Source organism: Haemaphysalis longicornis, unplaced genomic scaffold (assembly GCF_048455015.1).
Source record: "Haemaphysalis longicornis isolate Haplotype H1 unplaced genomic scaffold, Haemaphysalis longicornis Haplotype H1 scaffold_7, whole genome shotgun sequence".
Classification (NCBI taxonomy): Eukaryota; Metazoa; Arthropoda; class Arachnida; order Ixodida; family Ixodidae; genus Haemaphysalis; species Haemaphysalis longicornis.
In genome coordinates, this window is record NW_027526422.1 from 98,213,719 (window position 1) to 98,229,979 (window position 16,261).

Below are 16,261 nucleotides of genomic sequence, written 5' to 3' on the forward strand. Positions count from 1 at the left end.
AATCGTTACCACTTAATTTGGCTCTGTCCATTATTCGACCGTAATCGCCACCAGCTTTTAACTCTAGGTCCCGCCTTTGCAACTGAACAGGAACATGTTAGTCGGGTCCGTGACGATCCCACCGCACTAGAAGCAATTACCGAGTGCGCCCTTGAAAACAGACTCTACTAATTGGTGTAGCAGCCTGGCCGACTTCTCCGTTCGGTATACAATGTGAACTGTCTGCAGCGTGCACTGTTTTCAGTGTGAACCGCATTGTCCACACTGTGAACTGTACATTTAAGTGTGAACTGTGCGTTTTGCTGCCACTGACTGAATTTAATGTGTTCATTTTGCGAATAGGACCCCAAGACTGCAACTGTGTTCACTGTGCGAGTTGTGACCTTCCCCTTATCTCCTCATCCTTGCTCCCACAGGGCCCATGGCCTCTCATTTAATGCAGTGTTACACTCATTAGGATACGTATATTCTTTTCTCTGGGACTAATGAGTAGTTGCCCGTGAGCTTGAAGTTACGGGAGTCGCAGCCGAGATAAAACTAAGTAAAAAAGTTATCTCCTTGGCGCCCTATTTTGGCGATAGTGATCTCGGAGTCCGAATAGCGGCAAAAAATTGTCACTTTTAGAGATCCACTGATGGGTATAGATGGGCAGTTTGTGTCTGTTTCCTGCGACGCATTTTTAGCCACCACATATATATATTTCTGTAGTGTCTGGCCTTTTCATTCGCCAACATTATGTCACAGCTGGTGCCTCAATTGTAAGCCACACACACGCAAAAAAGTATACAAATGTATAAACAAGAAATAGCAGGAATAAAAATATAAATAGTACAACCCAAGTTGCCCACGGAGCGAAACCATCGGCCGCCCTCAAAGCAGCCGAAACGAGGGGAGGGGAAAAAAAGAAATAATCCACCTCGCATGAAGTCGCGCACATTTAGGTAGAGACATCACGGTGCTGCGTTCAAGGAGGTTAAAAAATTGCGTTTTTTAACCTGATTGGCTGCGCCCCTGCTTAGGAGGTGTGGTCGGGCTGGGCCCCTACGGGATATGGTTTGGAAATACGCCGCCCGGTGCGGCTGCCCGAAGGCTCGCGCCGCTCGCGTGGGCGCCTGATCCCGCTGTCTCCTGGGTTGCGTGGCCGCTTCGACCGCAGGTCCTGGTGGCCGCAGCCAGGAGGGCCAAAGCAGCAAATGGCGGTAGCTCCACGGGACGCGCTCGGACCCGCCGGTGGTTGTGCAGGCCATCCTCGCTGTCCGTGGCAGTGGTGACTGGCGTGGCTCCCGGTGGTTTTCGGTTGCAGGGGGTCTCGCTGTCACCAACCATTGCAAGCTATTTCCATACTTGAAGTGGGGAGCAGCGGCTTTCCGCAATCTCCTGTGACTGACCGGAACCTTTATCGACAACTTGCGGAGTTCGCAAATAATGCGGATTTGCGAACTCTCAAACAACGCACCCCATCCCGTTGTGTCCGCCGCACCATCCAATGCATGCGGGAAACTTCAACCAGCGCCGCCGGCGCAACTGCGCGGGGCCAGAGCTACGAGGAAGGCGACCAGCCGCCATGTTGGAACAAAGCCTACGTACCTCACGTCTCGCAAGCGGGCCACGACTACGGCTGCTCGGAGAATAAAGAGCGTGTATCCTTCGGGCTTACCAGCTGGTACGTGTAGGAAGGTTTAGATATGCATCACGGCTGTGTCGGGCACCATAAACAGTATGCCTGCAACCAACTGGCGCAAGGCCTTTCGTCCGGAGTCTTGAGCAGCGGCACCAGCTGCGGGTCGCTCGCCAAGAAAGAAAACCGAATCAGAGGACGGGTAGTTTACTTTGTTATTCCAGAGAAGAGGGAGAGAGGAATTTCATTGAAGTGAAAAAACACAGAAAGATCGGCCTGATGGTAGTATAACTGGCCAGCTGTTCTGTGTGTGGGAAGGGAAAGGGGACGAAAGAGCGTGGATAGAGGACGAGAGAGAGGAAGATGGCGGAGAAATGAATAAATGGCTATGTAGAGAAGATGCGTATACTTATACTATTATTCCAGAGAAAAGCAGCAAAATTACTTATTTGACTAACGTCGTGCTCACTACTGGCCTTCGTGCCGCAGGTTATACCTTGTTTATTTAGCATACATAAGCTGTTTCTTACTTCCAACGTTGATGATTATATCATACCATCAAACAGACATCTAAAGCATGGCAATAGAAATATTTTCACCCGATTGAGTGATAAACATATTACAAGCAAAACGTTATTGGAATTAAAACCTTTTAAAGCGGGGTTTTATTTGGCTATAGAGTGGAAACGCCCGTTTGTTCGAGAATTCTGCTCACTAGGAAAATCCAAATGTGGTCAAAATTAATCCGGAGCCCTCCACTAGGGCGGACCTGATCGGATGCCTTGCGTCGGCACGTTAGACCTCATAATCAATCAATCAAGCTGTAGAGCCGGGCAGGGGAGGGGGGGTGGACTGCTGCTGCGTGTGCTGCTGCTGCTACCGCTGATTTATGGCATCGTCCTCCGCTGGGCTTTATCTGACACCAAACAACGCCAACTAGCCTTTGCTTATCGCGCCCGCGGGGCCGGGTAGGCGACTCGCGGTAAGCGGAGTGTGGGAAAATGGAGGGAGCCCTCACGACATTACTCGAGATTACCTCGGCCAGCACCTGTCTATGGCAGATCCTTCAGGATGGAGAGGGACAGGAGCTTGGGAACCCCTATTTTCTGCGCCTATCACGTTTTCTGCGCTTGGACTGGCGGCGTCATCGACGCGCAGATTGAAACTTCAAGCGTTTCTCCTTACGTGTAGCCTTTGTTGAAGCACTCGCCGCGGCTTACCATTATGAATACACCGAAACAACGCCGAGCACAACACCGCTAAAAATGTAGCACAACAATTTATTTAGTCCACGTATGCTACGATGAAAATCTCGCTTTCCATGGATTGTAACTTCTGCGTGGGATCCGCCAATGTTTATCTTTACGACGGGCACGTACAGGAGTGGGAAAAATAAATGCGAATACGAAAATATTAAGGAGACCACGGGAAATTGGAAACTACTGTTCGTCGAGCTCAAATAATGACGGACAACTGGTATATTTCGATAGCCACATTTCACAACTTCGTTTTTGTTATTAATTCACGCGTAATTTTGGCTTGCTTGGAAATAAATCGTGGTATTTATGTGTTCTGCTTCATATTTGTGTGTTCACTTTTCATTTGTACATGACTGTACGTGACAAGGTGATGTACTTGCCAGTTATATTTCGCTGAACTCTGACTTGTATTTTCAACAACGAAATTTCACTATTGTTTAAGTGAAGAATGTCAAGTCATAACGCGTGGTAGTAGCCGTCTTTACAACCTGAAATGAGCCCATCAAAACAAAACAGAACGGCTGTTGTGCAGAGATCTTTCAACGTCAGTATACTTAGCGCCACTGGAGATTACTTGCCTCAAAAGAGAATTTAGGAACCCCAGTTGATGTCATGAGTGTAAGCCAAAGTACCTGAGATGAAAGTCACCCAACCTATTGCAGATATGCACCACGGAGAAGTTATTAATTTTTATTTGTTGTGATTTGCGACAAAATCTAAAATGTCATGGATGCACTGTTGCTCTTTCACGCATCTCGCGTGTTTACTTCCTCCGTACTGTAAATTTTAGCAAGCCATTCAGCGAGGGCTGCACCGTCAATTCTTGAAACCGCGAAATGCCCTATTAATGGTCTTACCGGGGGAAATGAGGGTTCGACCATCAGCTCAGCAGGGATAAGTTGGTGGTGTAGCCTCGAAGCGTCAATCGCATGTTTGATATCCTGGTCCATCCACATTGTGCGTAAGGTCACCTGTAACGGAAATAAATATTTTAGGCATACGTATTGCTGCAAGACCGAAACTCTAGCAAGGGAAAGAATACTGTACCCAGCTCCACCCAGTGGGAAATCTACTGCAACATCGGAGCTCTGATTGTCTTTTGTAGGCTCCAACGTCAACGGGTGCTCGCACCGAGAACTGCAGCACCGTTGCCGGGCTAATTCCACGGTTCGCGCGAGGGAATCGGCAGCTAAACGTCAACGGCCGGAAGCTCCCTCTCCTCTCCCTCTCCTGGCGGGAGGAAGAGGAACTTGCCCCTGACAGAACGCTGCGCCCCCTATCGATGGGTGTGAAAACCGGTTTCTGCGAAGCCGCGGGCGGTTCTGGGAAGCTGCTCCTACCCTTGCATGACGCACGGCGTTCAGCGTACTTACAAAGAGGCTCCATCTAAAATGTCTCCCCTGTTATGATAACCACCGAACATAACCTGTATTATCACAGATTGCCATGCACAAAATCCAGTTATTGAAGCTTAAGGCTACGCTATAAAGTTGAGGTGCCTACGTGAGCGTTTCTTCTATGCTCCTTGCAAAGTAAGGCATACATACCCGTGTATTTGCATATACCCCCAGTTTCGTATTGGAACCCACCTCATAAACCAGAATGTGTGCTTCTGGAGTTTGATTGCTATAGATGCTACTTGGGTAAGCAGTAAGCAATCAACGAACCAATCACTCACAGCGCTATTCCTAGAAGAATCGGCCACAATAAATCTGTGCCAGTACTCAGAGCAGTGGCGTACGCAGGATTTCAGTTCAGGGGGGCCTGACCCACAGATAAAATAAATAAAATAATAAAAAATTGGAATCCTGAAAATTAAAAAATATATCGTGATAAAGGCACACTTCTCAGGGCATAGTAGCCGCTCTCCACATAACCCCCGGTTGTTTCCTTTATCTTGGCTACGTTATTGCATGAGTAAATAAAGAAAAGTTCCCTGGTGTTCCGTTCAAGGAAGAACTAAACTGGTAGTGTACGCATAAATCACTTACTTATGGCTCTGACACGAACAGTTGGATGCCGTCATAAAATATCTCACTTAATACCATTGAGGTTAAAAAAACATGTATTATTCTCTATTTTATTCAAAACGTAGGAAATCTTGGTGTGGGGACAACCTCACAAAATAATCACTATGAGCTTGTTGTCCTGCAAAAAAAGATATCACGCTGTTTTGAAAATTTTCAAGTTAAATTCCAAGGCCTGTCAACTTCACCTTTGTTTTCAAAATACTCAATGCTTAGAGCTGACCAGCTGTATTACTTTAGACCTGTACAGAGGGTGCAGCTTCTAGCATTTGTTTTCTTTTCCGGTAAATGATATAGTTGCGCTAACCCAGGGGGGTCGAAGGACACGAGCAGTTTTTAGGTTTTAATACTTAGTTTTTAGACTAGCTTTAAACCATCAACAAAGAGCCATAACTACAACTTGGACCATACGTAGGAAGCCAACAATTCTCTATACTACTTTGGTAGTTAAAAAAAAATTTTATGCCTTATTGTTACGAAAAAATAAATTGTCATACACACCAGTGCAACGCCAGACGTAATCTTCGAGCCTCCTGTTCCGCCCAAGGCCAGGACAGGTTCTTTGCGATCGTCTAGAAATACCGTTGGTGCCATGGAGGACATTGGACGTTTTTTTGGGTCGATGTAATTGGCCGCAGAGGGCGCGACGCCGTAGAGGTTTGACCTTCCAGGTGTTGAGAAGTCGTCCATTTGATTGTTCAATATAACGCCCGAGTTGGTGCGTACCACGCTGCCGAAGCTTAAAAAGCATGAACATAATATAAGTGCACACGATCTCGATCTGGTATTTGAAAATCATACTTAAACTTTTTCACGCACTTCTTCGTAAACAGAAAGAAAAAAAAGGCACAAAGAAGGTGTAGCTATTGTGCTAGCAAAAAAAGAGACAACGTGCTGGCGCACTTCTCAGTTCTGGATACTTGGGAGATAGAAGCAAAAGTTTAGAAACGTACTAGTAATTGATGGAGCTTGAAACTGAAATCACGACACCATCTTCTCCCCAGAAAGATGCGTGTGAAGTGCCGTGATTTATATCCTGCGTTTCTTTGACGAAGTCGTAGTACGAAGGGTCGCCGAATGTTTTGTCATCCTCGATTTTCGCTCTCGCTTCAGCAGCCGAGTCAATGGACGTGAGAATCTCTATTGCCTAGAACAAAAACAGGAGATGTAGAGGTCTATAAGAGCTCCAAACATTACCTTCGAAATGTGCGCAGTGTAAGTCTCTATCATACATCATTGGGCTAGCCACCTACAAGGAGCTACTCCAGTAGTTCGTCACACCAACAAATTACGCTTCTTATGCCGTTGGGCAATCTCTCGTAAAAAAAGACTGTGCAACAAAAGATGCGATAGTAATGGTGTTTGTGTCTTGAGGGGTGTATGTAATCTTCTATTGGCAGCGTAAATGGTTCATTGACGAGCCAATTACGTTGGCCTTTCCCCCAAACTGAATTTCTCATATTATATTGAAACAGATCTTTTTCACATTGCCTGATCTTGCCCCAACTTCTCACCAGGGCAATTGGAACTTCGAAATCTACATTCCATACAATCTGATGAACAGACCAACATTCGCCAAATTCGAGCTGACCCCTCCTTATTAGAGGCAATCGTAGAATTCCCTTTCGAATGGTCCCTATAAAACTCTGTTTCCTGATTGACACAACCTAGAATACGTCCCTTGTTCTGTGATAAATGCTGAATTTACGTTCTTATATGGCAAAAAAAGAAGTACGAGTGCGTTTTTGATAACTTTGTTCTCACTTTAGCCCATCCCCAGCAGAGTCAAAAGACACGAGACCTTAACAAGAACTACGAGAGATCGTTTTTTTGCGTACATGACGGGCGCTTCCCAACTTAAGCAGCTTATCTAATCCTGTGCTCATCGGCCACGTAAGTATGAGATATTTAAGCGGTCCTAGGGCAATATGCATGCTGTATGCAATGGCTCTATAGCTCTACACTATGTTATGATTGGTTAACGGATGAAGGATAATGTTGTGTATTCCGTGAGTTTGTTGGGTAGGGTTGAGGTATCCTTCACAAGCATTTAATTTTGTTTTCATATAAATGGGAAATCTGACCTAAAATTTTATAACGAAGCATGAGCTGCCCATCTAGCGGAGCAAATGTTACAAGGGTTTTGGAAATGCTTCGAAACCCGTACCTGTGAAATGTCTACAAATTTTGGGTCTCCAAGAAGAGCTCTCTTGGCGTAAGAAAACTTGCATGCTTCAACGAACCTGCGCACAAAAGTACAAAATTACGCGCTGAATAGGTGAATAACGTCATTTGTGTGAACTCGCGAATCATTCCGTGATTTTGTTTAGAAATTTAAACCTAATCACACACATACTGTAAGTTGCACAGTTCACGTTACTAAATTTTAGGGCGCCGTGGTAGCTTCCGTGCCTTAATAAAATAGTTGGTAGGCCCACAGAGCGTAAGCGGAGGATGTCATCAAGCATTCTCAGTATTGAACGCTCCTTTTTTTCCCGCTAAGATAAACTGAACAAAAAGTGCTGTTCCACATCCACATAGTGAGGCCGCAAAAATACTTCTTGTATTTTCCGTATATCTGCGAGTACAAACTGCAGCCTCCTTACACGCTTTCTACAAAGAAAATACGAACAGAAATAAAGCAAAAGGGTGGGACCACATGTTAACAAATTATCTTAATGCATAAAACGTCATTTAGGAACCCATTACATGTCGAAATAAACTTGGCTGACGATTACGACACTTTTAAATTTGAGCGCACAGTCTTCTTGGCGACGGTGGCGTACACCTCTGGATTCCGACGTGCATAGCTCGGGCAACCCTTCGTTCGTCTCAGGAAGTCATCGCGTCATCAGCCAACCCACGACGGCGAGTGCTTGGGAGCGCGTCGCTGCCACGTATAGCACGCCTCACGCGGCCGTGGGAAACCACTCTCCCCATTGCATTTTCGCCATACTTTCCTCCTCCTCTTTTTTCCTCACTCTACCTTCGGTGTCCCCTTCGTTCTCTCGGTTAGAAGAAGGCTGACGGCGACGGACGACGTATACCCACAGGAACGGGCGCTTGAGAGCGGCGCTCCAAAACACATCCAGGAAATAGGCGCATTGCGCCAGCAGCCAAAACTGATCGGTCTTCTTAATTGGAACCTTGGTATATCCCCAAATGAAAGAATAGCGGAATTATTGTTTCTCACTTCCAAACGATCACTATATCGGGTACTTGCGGTAAATGCTGCGCAAGCCAAAGCGGAGGATTGAACTATCAAAACCAAACAAGCTCATCAGCTTTACGGAGGCCGGTCGTCGTTGGACTTTTAGTCTTGCAACGGCAAAGCTGTTTAGGAAATCGTTATCTTTCCTCTCCGCGGCTAAAAATACCAAGAAAATGCATAGCGCCCGTGAGCGCGCGCCCCTCGCGGTGACCGCCCGGCATATAAAAAATAAACAAGAAAATGCCGAAAGCTCGTGCGTGCGTGCCACGCGACGACCGCCCAGCGTCATAGGCGCACATTTGTCAAGACACACCTACGGACTTGGAGAGATTCGCCAAGACTGGCCAAAAAGCTCCAGCGTTCGCCGCAATTGTGGCAACACTTCCGCTATCGCAATCACACTGCTCACGTAACTCGCTAGTTAAGGCTCCGCGCACGATATAGGGCTTAATTTGCGTTAGTCACTCACATGCGCTAGGAGTTACTATAATACTCCGTCTTAGAATTGCGCCGGCTCATTCGCAGAGATGGGTAGGCCACGGGTCGTCCGCATGTCCCCTTTGGGGTGCGTATGCATCACTCACCCATTGCATATGGGAATTCCCTCAAGACCATTTCCCCCCAATCACCAGCAGCGAGCAATGGGAGGAGGCGCTGGGCAGCTTGGGAGGAGGCAGCTAGGGCAGCTTGAGGCGCTTGGCCACCCAAGAACTCTTGGTTGAACAAGGTGCTTTAGTCGCCACCAGCCTGGTGCCCCCCCTCCATCTCTTTAACCAATCTGTTCATAATAAAGTTCTCTCTCTCTCTCTCTCTCTCTCTCTCTCTCTCTCTCTCTCTCTCTCTCTCTATCTCTATCTCTCTCTCACTCTCTCTCTCTCTCTCTCTCTCTCTCTCTCTCTCTCTCTCTCTCTTTCGTCCGCACGCCGGATGAGGAGGTCGTTCGCTCCGTGGCTCGTCGCGCGAAGGATAGAGAATGGAAACGAGTACAGAAAGCCAACGCGGACAACGTCGTCACCGATAACGCTGCCACTTAAGAGACGTTTGTGGGCCCAGAACAACGAATCCGCTCAATGCAAACGGGCCATGGTGCATAAGCGGTACCAGTAGCGTCGAGCGGATACCGCTCGTCTTTTATCTAACTCGACAGTTTCAGTGTGGTGAAAAGCGCTAATGCATACATTTTAATGTTTAAGCAATCCGTTGCAGAAAACTGGTTTCATGGGAGGCGTTCCTCGGCAAAATGTGCTCACGGTGAGAGCCTAAACTAGCTAGTAACAAGAGGTGGTCATCCGCTCCGTTCACGGTGCGAGCCTAAGCTCCGTCGCACAGCAGATGAAGATAGTGAAGATAGCGGAAGAACAAGCAGCAAAATTCACTGTAGTCGCCACCTCTGCCATTACTTGGCGGCGGGAACAAGCAGCGGCACAACGCCTAAAAGGAAGATCAAATACACCTGAAAGCGAAAGCGGAGATAACAATGCCAAGTGACCCAAGCGGCAAGATTACGAAGCCTTTAGGCAACTTGAGGAGTAAGCAAGGCACTTCAGGTGTTTAACCGTACATTCATGTTTTCACGATCAATACCCATAACAAACAACAAGTGCTTAGGTGCATTCACACTTTTCCCAGGTAATTGCACTTGACGTATTTGCACGATTCCAACGCGCGCCTTTGCTTAAGAAATTAGGCGTTCACAAATACTTGCTCTTTACAAGTAAACTCCAAACTCAAAAACATCGAAATCGAAGCCACCAACTCGAAAACCAACACTAAGCGGGTCAATGAATGATGGAGGCTTCGTTTAAATGAAAAGGAATATTAGCGGACACTGAAGGGAACCAGGCAGCGTCTTGTGCATTAGGTGTCCCAGAGTGGTGTGTTCGCGATTTGCAAAAACAAAGGGGCCACATTTTTAAGCGTCAAGCTTCACAGAATGGACTTAGCTCCCCTCAACGTGCACTGATTAATGTGTATATATGTTTCGTGCAATTTTGACGCGTCTGTTAATGACACTATTTTGTGTGCGTGGTAGAATAGGCGTCAAGCTATTTTTGTGGTCTCCGTGTGTTGAATTCTACAGCACATTATAATCACGGGAGCTCTAGATTCATGCGAATACGATATACTATGCCGATTCACCATAGGAAGCGCGAGGACATGATGTAGGTGCGACAGCGTGTTCGAATAATGTTCTACTGTCCATTCTCTAAGCGTATAGCACGCTATGATTTATTGTTGCTTACCGCTGCTGAAGTCAAGCAGTACCACTGCGAATCTTTCTTTTTCGAGTTTCGGTCCCTTGGGTATGCGAAGAAAGGCTTAACATGACATCTCGAAAATTATTTTTTTCTATTCTCAAGCATTTGGTCTCTAGGGCTCTATGCGGTGAAAAAAAAAAGCCTCTGATTTTGCTCCGAAAAAAATTGGTGTGCCATACACGAAATCGCCCAGTTGTAGTGCCTTGTATGCAAAAACATGAGCCCCTTCCTGTCCCGTTTTTTCCCTGGACTAACAGAGCTCGCCACAGAAAAGAAGCTCCTCAACCTAAGCCAACCTTACGAAAGATTCTGAATCTTTGAATGAACTTAATGCTTAAAAAAAGTTATGCTAGTCCAGCAGACATATACGAAGCCGATGTGGTCTATTTGCGCACGTTAATGTCTTTATAGCTAAAAAGAGGATACTGACTAAGCAGTTTCTTTTAAGTACTGATGTGTTCCCTATAGACTGATTGGTGCAGTCTTTACTGATTGGCACGATTGCTATGTTTATACGAGCAGCTGCACAGCGCACAAGAACGAAACAAAACTGCTGAAGCTCAAAATTAAATTTAGCAAACCCGATGGCGACCGCGGTTCCTCCTCAGCAATATCTTTGCTTGCTGCCTTCCGTAGGCGCCGCCTGCGTGAGCAGGTCACTATTTATAGAACTAGCTGCACAATACACCCTCAAAGGTAGCCTGAAAAAATAATGCACCTTTGTATGAAAAATAGCCTTTTGTAACTACAGAACTAAATTCCAGCCACTAAAGACAATTTTCTCTCAAAAATGATCAGAAATAGTAAATTATATATAAATATTTCTGTATAGAACGCCTAATCGCCGCAGTAAAAAGTGTCAGGGTATCGACGCTTAAAGGAGTACTGACACCAAAATTTTATGTTTCTTTTTTCTTGATTTCATCAATGCTTAACGGCATGGCGAACCCGAAACAGCGCTTTAAATATTTGAGCCCGCCATAATTACTGTGAACGGCCTGAAAAACCTCTGTTTTGGTTTCCCGCGCTTCCAGCCCGGAGAGCGCGTGTGAAAGAACCCCGGAATGACCTCACCGTTTTGTGTGGGCGTCAAAACACTGCAAAAGCCGGAGGAGGCGTTGTTTCGACCACCCCGCCGACGGAGCTGAGCAGATGAGCTTCGTGAAGGCGTTAGGCCTAGCATTGTGCCGGAAATTTGATGACTGCTTTCAATAAAAGACCTGATGGCGCCTTCTGTGGCTATTCTGGGCTTTATTATTGCCTCCTTTTCCGCGTGTGGAACTTAATTTTTGGCAAGAGTGCCCTTCTGGGCAGCATTTATGCCTTTAGCTGTGGCTACGTGTATCACTTCGTGAACGCGCCAGCGCCCCATTGCCGCTCGCCGGGCCACGCGCGTGAAGCGACTTCACGAGTTTCTGACGAGCGTTGAAGGCAGAAGGCTACGTCACATCGTTTTCCTCTCACAGAATGATGCCAAGCTAATGTCCATTTGCTGCGCACGCTCCGCGTGCAGTTCCGTCGGCGCGATAAATCAGACAAAATTGAAGTATGTTCCACTAGTCGCAGGCCGCTCATACTTCAGCCAGGATCTTCTGTAGAGTAAACAAAGCGAACTGTGTAATAATATTAACACCAAAAATTGTTGTCAGTACCCCTTTAGGTCATGTAATAAGAGACTTGATAACGTTAGGCTGTCGTTTAGGGGGCGTATTAGAACGTAACTGCTGCCTTTGCCACTTATCATCTCTGAGCGTTGAAGGTCAGTTGGAAGAGTAAAACAATGGAGTTGTTAGTTTGTCTCGCCCGTCCTTTTGCTATTTCGTTTCATTCCGTGCCGCTTTGCCCTCGAAGATTCGTGTTTACCGACTAGCACAACATAAATTTCTCCAGCACCCTCTTTCAGTAGTAAGCGTGCTATTGTCGAAAAAAAGGAGGACCCCTTCCAAAATGACATCTGTTGGGGGGTTTCAGCGCACCAACTGGCGTGGTCCCTAGGAAGAGCAGTGCGGACATGAAAACAGTGTCCCGCGGCGCTTTCAAACGCCGCACATTCCGAGAAAAGCCCCGCCTGCTCACCCCGGATATCCGCACGGCCACCGGCGTGGGGTAGGAACCCGACGGGAAGGACTCGCTTTTTCCCCCTTCCCCGATTTTCAGAGGCAAGATGAAGGGAAGACGAAGACGGACAGACGCGGTCCGGGCGCCGGAGATCTCAGCCTGTCGTCTTCAGGGAGCACTATTTTTTAGCCACCCGCTGGGCTGTAAATAAATGTACAGTTTTTGTATCGGCAGCTGAGTTTGTCGGTCGAGGATACCCTTGGTCAGATCCTCAGCGCTGCGGCGGCTTGGAGGAGAAGCCCCGGGGAAAAGAAACCTGTCGAAGATAACTACATCTGTCACCGGCTTCTAGAGTTTTTTCAGACCTCTCAGTTGCTAATTGCGTTCGGAATGCATTAACAGCCCCCCCCCCCCCCCTTAAAAAAGACAGGAGGAGTCCAAATAAACATGATTCCGGTTGACTGCTAAAATCACATACGTAACTATAAAATAAAATGTCCCATGTAAAGTTAGACGTGTTAAACATGCGAAAGAAGAGATTGTACCTGTGCCATGTCAGCACGATGTCTTCCAAGCACTCGTGGCTAGAGTTTCGAAACTGATCCATGATACCTAAGATGTGGGCCAGCACAGGTCCACTACCGGGGGGCGGTGCGGAGAGCATAGTCAATGGGCCCTGGAAGCACACTTCCAAGGCGGGCATCCAATCCACCTTGTACTCCTTCAAGTCTTCTGTGGTAATTATACCACCTACAAAAATAAAAAAAAGTATTGCGCATCAATTTCTCACTATTTATGAAGTAAATAGTGACTTAAATGGCGCCTTGTGTTACAAAACATCTATCGGAACTACAACACTAAGCACACTCATGGAAACGTTTGTGCAGAAAATCCACGATCTCATTGACCTGACAAGCAGTTGCGTAACGTTAGAACAAGAACAACGTTAGAACATAACGTTAATACAATGCCATCACAAATAGGGATACAATAGTTATAGTGGCCGAGGAGTTCGTTGGGGCCTGTACAGTAGCTGCGACATGCAAGATGTACCGGACGAGGAAGCAGTTCAGAGGAGGTAGACATCCCACCAGTAACGACAGAAGAAGAAGGATTTCAAAAAAATGCAAGGGGGCAAAGCAGCTGTTGCGGATCAGATAAGAGCATACCTCTCGAAGGATGGCGGACAAATTGAGGCGGAAAAACTGGCAAACCTGTATACGCAATGCCTAATGACTGCAATGGTACCGGAATCTTGGGTGTACGCGAACATCATCCTAATTCATAAGAAAGGTGACAAGAAGGACTTTAAAGGGGCCCTAAATAGGCTTCCGAAGGTCGCCATTTCAATCGCGCAATCGCTAGAGTACCCCTTCACGACAACGTGTACCAAATATTACACCTCTGCGTAAAGCAGGGGCCGCACAAACACGAAAAAAAGATTTCACTTTCTCTCCTGGCTCACCAACCATACCTTGCCGCCACACTTGCGCGCTCTGACGCAGTTCTTTCCCGCTCTGACGCGCCTCTATGACGCACGAGACACTGCCCAGTGCGGCGCCGGGAACGCGAACCACAGCGACAGCGCTCACCGTGCAACCGGAATCTGGTGGGCGGAGCATGTGCGTCGAGTGCTAAAAAAAAAAAGCGCGCGCAGGGCTTGGCGCAGCCAATGACTGCACGTACATCAAGGAGGGTGATGGATTGCCCTGTTTCTCTCGGTGGTCTTGCGCCGGGTCGATGACGTCGCGGCTTCCACAGTGCTTCGGAGGAGCTACTAGAGGAGGAGAGCCCCAGGCCTTATGGGTGGCTCCTTTTAATGAGCGATAACTCGGCTAATACTTAACAAATTTAAACAATTTTTGCGGGATGACGTTCCTTGGATAGTACTCCAGTGACTGCGCACGCAAAATCGTAACACGCAAAAGGTAATCGCTAACAGAATTTCTGCAACCTTAGATTTCAGTCAACCTAATGAACAAGCAGGGTTTCGTAAAGGCTATTTTGTGAAAGGCGGACATTTTGACTTTATCAATGAGGCGAATTCGCGGCCGGACGGCTGCCTCTTTCGGCAATTTTTTGGTAAGCTCCACTGCAATGGAAGTGCTGATAATTCAGTCGATAAATAATCTGCTTGGATAAGCACGACCACCACCTTTTATTATCCGAATATCATATCAATGCGATCTCTCGCTAACTAAAGTGCTTGTTTCGCAGGGAAGTGTGGTTTCACAGAAAGTACACGAATACGCGTAGCGACTACTGGTATCAAAGGTTTTGTGATGCCCGTCTTTTGGTGAAACGAGTTCATGAACGCGACAACCAGTTATATTGTCACGGGACAGGTGGACAGTGCCCCGTGGCACCATAGCCCGTCGTCGAAGACGACGAGAAAAAGGCGGGCGTGCAGACTGAGCGGATTCTGCCATGGCCGCTTGTAAATACTGATTGGGGCACGGTAAATTATCTTATCAGGTTTGTCTAAGTTTTTATTTTGAAAACGACTCTATCAAATCGACAAGTAAAATGCTTAAAACAGTGTTCAACTATTACATCCGTTTTTTAGATTCAAAGGATTATATGAAGCTTTAATTTTAGTATTCGTTGAAGCTGTTATTGAAATCTTAAGACGATAAATGAAAAGCACGTACTATTATTCTTGATTTCCTCAGCGAGCTTCACAGCAAAGTCTCCTTCGTAGAAATAATCTGCTCCTCCACTGTTTGCCACATCTTCGAGTGTCTGTCCCAGGTCCTCTTGAAGTAACGTTTGTCCTACTTTCAACAGCGTGCCGCTTCGGTTAAATATTCGACTGAAAAAAAAAAGACTCTACTTATTGGTAAGTGCTCACTGTTACTGGAAAGAAAAAACAGCGATTGACTTTCTTGAATATTACAAACTTCTGTAGCGGAAGGTTTCTTTTGAAAACTTTTTGGCAAAATAAACAATAAATGGGCGGCTCATTTAGTTTTAATGCAGTGCGTGCAAGAGTAGCCAAAGTGATATAACTACGTGGCCGAAAGCTACACCTCATTCGTACAGCAGTACGACCACGAAACTGCGCTAATGATTAAGGTTACATGAATTGGAAGGTGATCGTCATTTTCCAAGATTCTTCAAGTTTGTCTTGCAATACTGCGGTATCCAATGAGTGCTAAGTGTTTTGTTCTAGTCACACCGTTTTAGCGCGGGGTGGCGAAGGTCCGGCACTTATCTTTCTGATTGGCTTGTACGTCGCTTGTATCTCTCTTGCCTCCCTACAAGTGACAAGACAGATTCGTTATAAAAGTGCGCGATGATTTTTTTTATGTGGCATTCTTTTTTTATTCGCACTGTCCTTGTCAACATTTGTGCATAATATGGCATTACAGCGTCAGAATTTTTAATGTGGTGATGGGCGCAAGCTCATCCTTCAAGTGTGGTATTCGGTATGTTCATTGGGTTCTAGCCACCCTGAAGAAAAAAAATTCCAAGCACCAAATTCGATTCCCCATACACGGGTGCGGATAAACGTTCTATACTTAAAACCAAATTGCTACTACAATGTTCTCTCTAATAAGGGCGTAGAGAAAGGTGAAGCTAAATTAGACGCAGGGCAACACGCAACCGTGTCCACCTAACGCCACCTATCGCAAAACCTTTTCAGATATTAGCTTCGAATTTAAGCCTGGCTGTGATCATATTTTCACGCTTTAAGCTGTGTAAAACTTCTCTTATTTCGGAAACCAGGCGTCAGAGAAGACGTTTTGGTGTATGCATGTCACGAACAGTGCGATCAAACAGACCGCAATGTTTTCCTCGTTGTTGTTAATATAGCCCTGCAGAGGAGT

General features: G+C 46.4%; 1 protein-coding gene across 1 annotated transcript in view; it reads right to left on the minus strand.

Moving 5' to 3' along the window:
- LOC144146154 (scoloptoxin SSD14-like) overlaps positions 1-16,261 on the minus strand; it is a 36,092-nt gene that overhangs the window by 4,607 nt on the left and 15,224 nt on the right. The window contains exons 6-11 of the mRNA XM_077678120.1: positions 15,083-15,243; positions 12,977-13,181; positions 7,072-7,147; positions 5,858-6,051; positions 5,406-5,643; positions 3,735-3,848 (exon numbers count right to left, since the gene is read on the minus strand). Coding sequence (XP_077534246.1) covers positions 3,735-3,848; positions 5,406-5,643; positions 5,858-6,051; positions 7,072-7,147; positions 12,977-13,181; positions 15,083-15,243 — 988 coding nt within the window. The remainder of the gene's footprint in view (positions 1-3,734; positions 3,849-5,405; positions 5,644-5,857; positions 6,052-7,071; positions 7,148-12,976; positions 13,182-15,082; positions 15,244-16,261) is intronic.